The sequence below is a fragment of the Esox lucius genome, chromosome 5 (assembly GCF_011004845.1).
Source record: "Esox lucius isolate fEsoLuc1 chromosome 5, fEsoLuc1.pri, whole genome shotgun sequence".
In the NCBI taxonomy this organism is placed as follows: Eukaryota; Metazoa; Chordata; class Actinopteri; order Esociformes; family Esocidae; genus Esox; species Esox lucius.
The window spans coordinates 30,522,671-30,531,061 of NC_047573.1; the positions used below are offsets into that span (position 1 = coordinate 30,522,671).

The window sequence follows — 8,391 nt, forward strand, 5'->3', positions numbered from 1 at the left end:
CCTATGACTCTATTGAAGCATCCCTGGTGACAAAAGGTTAACTCCTAACGACCACTCTGCCCTGAAGCCAATGCACAGACACCATTTTGAACATATGCAGAATAAGACCATTTTAATACACAATTCACCTCAGGCATCTTACATTGTGAGAAGATCATAAACCCTGAATGACCTCCTCAGTTCTAAAATGAACTAGTCTGGAAATGGACCGTACAGTTGTAGAAAAAGTATTTCTATATTTAGCACACGCTCCTAGGACTCAAAATGTCAAAGCAATAAATCATTTATCAAGTGTATTATACTGTATACACTATGGTCCCTGAATGAACAGATCTGTTCCACTTGGTTTAATTGAAACCTCTATACATGCAAATTAGTAACCACAACCCCATTTCCCCCCCAAAGAATTAAAATGCAAATAAAAACAGAATGCAATGATGTGCAAATAATTCATACCTATATTAATTGAAAATAGTACAAAGACAACATATAAGACAACAAATGTAGAAACTGAGAAATGTTATTGTTTTTGGAAAAATACATGCCAATTTTTTATTTGATGCCAGCAACATGTTTTTTAAAAGTTGAGACTGGGTCATGTTTACCACTGTGTTGCATCACCTCTTTTTTTAACAACACTAAGTGTTTGGGAACTAAGGAGACAAATTGCTGTAGTTTTTAAAGTTAAATGTATTCCCATTCTTGCTTGATATAGGTTTTCAGCTGGTCAACAGTTTAGGGTCTACTTTGTCATATTTTTAGTTTCATAATGCGTCAAATGTTTTCAATGAGCGACACGTCTGGACTGCAGGCAGGCCAGTTTAGCACCCAGAATCTTTTACTATGGAGCCATGCTGTTTTAATATGTGCAGAATGTGGATTGGCATTGTCTTGCTGAAATAAGCAATGCCTTCACTGAAAAATACTGGATGACAGCATATATTGCATCAAAACTTGTACTGTTAAGCATTAATGGTGCCTTCACAGATGTGCACGTCACCCATGCAATAACTTGCATTTGAGGATGCAGAGACGTACTGTGTTCACAGATAATAGTTTTCGGAAGTGTCCCTGAGCCCATGCAGTGATTTCCCCTACAGAATCGTTTTAATGCAGTGCTGCCTGAGGGCCAGAAGATTGCGGCTATACAATATTGGTTTTCGGCCTTGTACCTCGAGTACAGAGATTTCTCCGGATTCTCTGAATCTTTTAATTATATAATGTAAGGTAGATGAAAAGATCCCCAAACGCTTTGCAATTTTACGCTGAGAAAACTATTTACCTGCAAAGTTTTTCAGTGGTGAATCCCTCCCCATCTTAACTTCTAAAAGACTCATCTCTCTGGGATGCTCTTTTAATAACCAATCAGGTTACTAAACTGTTGCCAATTAACCTAATTAGTTGTGACATATTCCACCTGTTTTTTTTTTTAGCATTACACACCTTTTCCAATCTTTTGTTGCCTCTGTCTCAGCTTTTTTGAAATATATTGCTGGCATCAAATTCAAAGTGGGGATATATTTTCCAAGAAACAATAACATTTCTTGGTTTCAATATTTGATATGTTGTCTTCGTACTATTTTACATTAAATATAGTTTAAATTGTCGGCACATCATTGCATACTTTTTTTCTTTTACATTTTACACAGCATCCCAACTTTTTTGTTAAAACGGGGTTGTATATCATACTGTTTTATATGATATAATCTGTAATCTCAAAATCATTTCTAATTTCTAGCCACAGTCAATCAGTCATTCAGACAAGCAGACTGATAGATGTATCACTGAATAGGTGTTAATATCTTCACAGATAGTCCTTTATAAACACTGAAACCAGCATAGAGTGGCTGAGTGAATGTGGTCTGGACTCTGTGGAGGAGGGTCATTGTGTCAGAGACACTGTAGAAGGACAGACTTCCTGCCCTGTGGTCCAGATACACACCTACTCTGGAGGAGCAGGGGACAGGGATATCAGTCCTGTTATTATTGTAGTAGAAACAGCAGCCTGATGTAGAGCAGTATAAAATCCAGGACTGATCATTACTGATCATCTCTTTATATGAGACGGCTACATGAACCCAGAACCCACTCCACTCTACCTCCCAGTAACAGAGTCCAGTCAGACTCTCTCTACATAACACCTGGTAATAGAAGGTAAATCTTTCCACTTCACTACATGTCACCTTTCTGTTCCCCTCAGAGAGACACAGGAACTGATTTGCTGTATTGGGATCCAATGTCAACTGGCAGGAGTCTGAGAAGAAGAAAAACAAAGTCAGTGAAAGTTTGTGTGTGATTATATTCACATTCTAATAAACAGTATGCTTGCCCACTTGTGGTTATGAGTGGAATGTGTCTGTGCGTCTATGATTGTGTGTGTTCACATTAAGTGCATATGAATAGGGATTGTGTTGGTCTGTGTGTGTGACTGTATTTCCTCACATGTTAAAAAATCCTCTCTGGTCTTTGGCCCAGCAGGTGGTTCAGTCTGAACTGTAGTAGCTATGGAAACAGACAGACACCTATATCGCAAGTCCACATTACTCATGTCCCATATCTACATACAGGTAAGATTATAAGAAGAAACATTTAATGCATTATAGCATGTTGTTTTTCTTAAATTAATTTGGCTAACCTTTTCCAGACATCTTGTCCATTTCCTTCTTGAATACATCCTGTAGTTGATCGATCAATTCAGAGACCGATTTCTTCACATGCTCAAAGGAGATGTGTGGATTGACATTGATGCTGGTTGAAGCCTTACATTCAGGAGAGACACACAGAGACTGGAAACTCTACAGAGACGAAAATGAGTAGGAGGTTTTGAAAAAGACAATGATTTAAGTCAATTTCCCTGAGAGTGGAAATTGTTAAGAGGTAGTTAAGACGTAGCCATTACATAATATTGTAAGGTAAGTTACTGATGTTACCTGGAGGAAATGGATGTGATCCTCTATGTGTGAAAGCTGTTTCAGCTCAACATCTCTCCTCCTCATCTCAGAAACCTCCTTCTCCAATTGTTCCAAGAGTCCTTCAGTGCGACTCACCTCAGTCTTCTCCTGAGCTCTAATGGAGTGTATCAGCTCAGTAACAATCCTCCCACTGTCCTTCACCACTGCCTGTGCAGAGTGCTGTTATGACAGAGAGAGGGGAAGGGGGTTCATTTTAACAAGCTCATTCACTCAGCTCTAACCGGGAACACAGACAGACTGTTCATTTAAATACATTATGTATTCTTAGCAGCCCCAAAACTCACCTTCAGAAGGTCCACATTCCATCTTAGCTCCTGAATCTCCTTCTCTCTCTCCTGGATTCTCTTCCGAGATTTCATATGTTTCTCCCCCAACTGTTTCTGCAGTGACATACAAGTTAAGACATATAAAGAGACATTAACCTGTACATTTTTTAAGTTTGAAATACTGTGTACCCTCAATTAACTCAATGGAATTCAATGTATTCATCAAAGACCAGCTAAATTAGGACTAACAGTTAATTAGAGATGCAACAGTTATCAGCAACATCGATAATGTTTAGTTAAAAAAATTGTTGATTTTGTCAATTAGTTGAATCTGTGGGACACAGCAAACCTTTTTATTTAAATTGTCAACATTTTTGAAGCCGTTTCCAAGCTACACCAATGGAAAGACAGTTTGCACTTTACATTGAAGATATCAGAAAGACAGTTTGTGGAATAATGTGCCAACACGAGTGATTCACACATTGTAGCCACGACGATAGAGGCAGAAGAGGGTTCTGAATGATACATTAATCTAAAACAAGTTTATTTTATGGCATGTGTTGTGTTTTGGGGTGAGACATTGTTCATCTTAATGCAAAATTGAGCTGCATTAACGCATCATCAACACCACCACCACATCATTGGTCTACATGTGTACATGGACATTGTTTATAGTCAAACTGCACCAGATACTGTCCCTACAGTAATACTGATGGATCATGTGATGAGTGTCAAAGTTAGCAAATTCAATATTTCTTGGCAATAGAAACTTGGGAAAGATGTATCCCCAGACAATCAATTTATTGTAATAGTAAAGTCTGTGTACTTCAGTTAAAGCAGCCTGCTATACGATTCTGTGCTGATTTACTATTCCCTACTTTATATTTTTCATTCAGAAACAATAAATGTCTATAATTTCTCTTTGCATTTGTGTTAAATAGAGCATAGCAGAAGATAAGGACAAACAATTAAATCAACAATTAGTTCCCAGTAATTGAAAGACTAATAAATTATCAAAGTAGTCTTTAGTTGAAGCCCTACAGTAAATTATTGATTGCTTATCTACTGTACTTTGAAATGTTTGGGTGTTGACTGTTTCTGTTTATCCAGCTATAACACCTTATAATAATGCTTTTTCTGATGGTTATGTTACTGTTGTCACTACACCAAAATCTCAACTTCAATATTGACACTGATTGTAGTATCAGAACAAATCATTGCACAAATCATAAAATACTAAATGATAAATAAAACTAAAAACAAATGGCTTTAATTAGGGTAAGCAATTTACTATTAAACAGTTTACTATTTCTAGTAAACATCAAAACTAAGCTTGGTTGTTTGATTATACTTTATCTGGATCAACCTTTTATCGTTGGCTTTGAAGCGAAATAGCACCAAAAATTACCCTAGAAGCGGATGGCCAGTATTCCCCGCTGCTACCATCACGACAAATAGTTTAGACCGTGTATTAATTAGAGTTACATCTCGAGATAATAGAAAGACTCTAACGCTGCGCTTCTGACCAACAAGTCGCAAACATATTTTTTTTTATTCAATGCCACAAGAACAAGAGGTATTACATACACAATAATACATACATTAGCTTAGAGAAAAAGAAAAAAAGAAAAAGAAAGAGAGAGAAATACATTTTACAGATAATCCAGAGCTTTCAAAACATTACATGTTTTCATTGCTTTTTTGTTTTTAGTTTGTTGCAGAAGATGTATATATAAGGTAAAGTCATTTATAAAATGTGGAAAATTTGGTTTCTCTTGAGCCCACTTCTTTTTATGTATATGGTATTTTCCTAATAAAATGAATAACTGTATAATATGCTCCAACAAGTCGCAAACAGAGTGCAAGCTAAACTTTCAGTGCTACGTCACCGCTGATGACGCTAAATCCCTTAAAGGTACATACCCTGCTTGGCTTCGGGAAACATTACCACAGTAAAGCATCTGGCGAATGAAATGAAAAAGTTTTGAAACTCCTAGTATTGTATCGTTTTCAAATTCTAGTATCGATATATCGTGCAACACTAATTGTGACACATGTATAGTAAATTAATAAATAACAATTTTATAATTGTGGAGCTCCTATTTTACCTCTTTTTCAGTCCTTTCTGCTAAAGCTGAGACTGTATCATGGCCTTTATGTTCATCCATTGTACAAAGATAACAGATACACTGCTGATCAGTACGACAGTAAATCTCCAGTAGTTTGTCATGATGAGAGCAGATCATCTCCTGTAGTTGTTTAGAGGCTTTGACCAACTTGTGCTTTTTAAAGGCAGGAGATTCAAAGTGAGGCTGAAGATGAGTCTCACAGTAAGAGGCCAGACACATCAAACAGGACTTGACGGCTTTGAATTTTGTTCCAGTGCAGAAATCACACTCCACATCTCCAGGTCCAGCATAATAATGATCAGGAGGAGCAGCATAATAATGATCAGGAGGAGCAGCTTGGCGTCTTGTCTCCTTCAGATTCTCCACCAATTGAGATAGGATTGTACTCCTATTTAAAGCAGGCCTTTGGAGGAAGGTCTGTCTGCATATGGGGCAGCTGTAGATACCTTTGTCGTCTTCCTTATCCAAACAGTCCTTAATACAACTCATACAATAGCTGTGTCCACATGGAATTGTCACAGGATCCTTCAGTGGATCTAAACAGATTGAACAACGGATTGAACTTACAGCATCTGCCATTTTTCCACACACATACAAACAAAGCAAAAGAACCAGAGATGAATTTCGTTGTCCTTGGACAGGTTTATTTATTTATTTTTGTCAGAGGAGGGGTTTTTGTTCTGTTACTTCCTGGTTATGTGGCAAACAAAGATATCAGGTCTGGCCAGTAGAGGGCATGAATGAGGTATCACAGACGGAATAAATATTCTCTGTTCTCCTCAAGGTCTGGATAATAAGTTCTCCATATTCCAGAAGCAAGCAAGCAAGTTTATTTATATAGCACAATTCATACATAGAAGCAATGCAATGTGCTTTACAAAGAAAAAGAAAAAATATAAAAATACAATAGCATAAAAACAAACACTGAAATGAAAACATCAAAACAACATCATAATAATAAAACATAGAATAATAAAATAGAAAAAGAAAAAACATAGGAAGCTATAAAAGCTGTAAGGCTAAATAATGCGGTTCAGTTTAAGTGCTCAGTCATAGGCGCGTGAAAAGAAGTGTTTTAAAACACTTACAAATGTATATGTTTAGGGCATGTCTAAGATCTTCTGGTAGTTTATTCCACTTGTGTACAGCATAACTGCTAAAAGAAGCATCTCCATGTTTAGTTAGGACTCTGGGCTCTACTAGCTGACCTGTGTTCATGGATCTAAGAGCCCTGCTTGGTTTATATTCTTCAAACATGTCAGAAATGTATTCGGGGCCTAAACCATTCAGAGATTTATAAACTAAAAGCACCATTTTCTATTCTGTAACTGACTGGAAGCCAATGCAAACATTTAAGAACAGAGTGATGTGCTCAGTTCTCTGGGTCCTGGTTTACACTCCAGCAGCAACATTCTGAATGAGCTGCAGCTTTTTTACAGTCTTTTTGGGGAGTCCAGTTAAGAGGCCATTACAGTAGTCAACCTTACAACGATTCTGGATATATATTTTTTGAGCCTTTGAATCTGGATATATTTTTTTGATGATAGAATGCTGTTTTGGGTGACCGCTTTGATATGACTATTAAAAGTGAGCTCTGAGTCTATCAGAACACCAAGATTAGGCACTTGATGGTTTTAAGGGCCCAAGAATCCAGCTCTTGGATCGTGTCCGTATGACTAAAAAATGTATATTGTTTGAAGTATTTGTCTAAAGTTTTACGTATTTACTTTGAACCACCGATGACATCTAATGTGTATCATCTAATTTGTGCATATACAAACCTGATTCCAAAAAGGTTGGGACACTGTACAAATTGTGAGTAAAAAAGGAATGGAATAATTTAAAAATCTCATATACTTATATTTAATTCACAAAAGAATATAAATACCATATCGAATGTTGAAAGTGAGACATTTTGTAATGTCATGCCAAATATTGGCTTGACATTTTGTAATGTCATGCCAAATATTGGCTCATTTTGGATTTCATGAGAGCTACACATTCCAAAAAAGTTGGGACAGGTAGCAATAAGAGGCTGGAAAAGTTAAATGTACAGATAAGGAACAGCTGGAGGACCAATTTGTAACTTATTATGTAAATTAGCAACATGATTGGGTATAAAAAGAGCCTCTCAGAGTGGCAGTGTCTCTCAGAAGTCAAGATGGGCAGAGGATCACCAATTCACCCAATGCTGCGGCGAAAAATAGTGGAGCAATATCAGAAAGGAGTTTCTCAGAGAAAAATTGCAAAGAGTTTGAAGTTATCATCATCTACAGTGCATAATATCATCCAAAGATTCAGAAAATCTGGAACAATCTCTGTGTGTAAGGGTCAAGGCCGGAAAACCAAACTGGATGCTGTCAGGAAAATTTCTTTAACAATGTATTCTTAATGATTAAACGACTGAGCAGCCACTGTTTAGATGAGAAAAGTTGAATGTTGGTTGTGCTGGGGAAAGGAAGTATGTTGTGTTGAGGTAAACATAAAGCTTCAGCAGGATGGGGGTAGATGCAGATCAATGGGTTTTAGGACAGGATAGAGGAAGATACACAACAGGGGGCAGGATGGATAAGGAACATATGGACTTTATAGTTAAAAGTCTGCAGTTAAAAGGTCCTTTTGGACCTTTTATGATATCTCACTTACGGGCTGACGAGCTTATCAATGCATGCTGGGCACATTGATTGAGGTTAACTAGATTTACTGGGTGAATCAGGAACATGGGGAAGTGTGGCAGTAAACCATTGAACGTCCCACATAGTTACGTTGGGCCGGCAGAGGTAATGAAAGATAAGTATGGTGTTTGGACATGTGAACAATTGTATCTCTGGACATTTTTGGGTTTTCCAAAGAATGGCAGCTTTAGCCAAAGACAGTTGCATGGGTTGAAAGAGAAGTTAAGAGGGTTTTTGTGCATGGTCTGTGCGGAATGTGAGAGAGGTGTCTCGCTTTTTTGATGTGGAGGGTTCAGACCCCCATGTCCCCCTTGCTAAACCTGTGTTTTTCACGTGGGCCAGCTTGGGT

At 37.4% G+C, this 8,391-nt stretch overlaps 1 protein-coding gene across 3 annotated transcripts; it reads right to left on the reverse strand.

Annotated features, from left to right (window-relative positions):
• Positions 1-1,518: 1,518 nt before the first annotated feature.
• LOC105009369 (E3 ubiquitin-protein ligase TRIM47-like) lies at positions 1,519-6,030 on the reverse strand. 3 transcript variants are annotated; one of them, XR_004575767.1, is made up of 6 exons: positions 5,347-6,030; positions 3,257-3,352; positions 2,931-3,131; positions 2,636-2,795; positions 2,443-2,522; positions 1,519-2,254 (listed from the first exon to the last, which is right to left on the reverse strand). XR_004575767.1 is itself a non-coding variant. In XM_029120070.2 (6 exons), exons 1-6 carry the CDS (start codon positions 5,944-5,946, stop codon positions 1,782-1,784), a joined length of 1,581 nt encoding a protein of 526 aa, XP_028975903.2. In that variant the 5' UTR covers positions 5,947-6,030; the 3' UTR covers positions 1,519-1,781. The 3 variants fall into 3 exon arrangements, 2 of the variants coding, with proteins under 2 accessions (XP_028975903.2, XP_028975902.2); XM_029120070.2 differs by having other exon boundaries at positions 2,443-2,502; positions 2,636-2,786; XM_029120069.2 differs by having other exon boundaries at positions 2,443-2,502.
• Between the last annotated feature and the right edge of the window lie 2,361 nt (positions 6,031-8,391).

Excerpts from the sequence above, each read along its gene's own strand:
- LOC105009369 (XM_029120069.2), bottom strand. The coding sequence starts at position 5,946 with ATGGCAGATGCTGTAAGTTCAATCCGTTGTTCAATCTGTTTAGATCCA. Across the intron at positions 2,796-2,930 it reads ATCACATCCATTTCCTCCAG|AGTTTCCAGTCTCTGTGTGT; the intron begins GTAACATCAGTA and ends TCGTCTCTGTAG. Across the intron at positions 2,255-2,442 it reads CAGAGAGGATTTTTTAACAT|ACTCCTGCCAGTTGACATTG; the intron begins GTGAGGAAATAC and ends TCTTCTTCTCAG.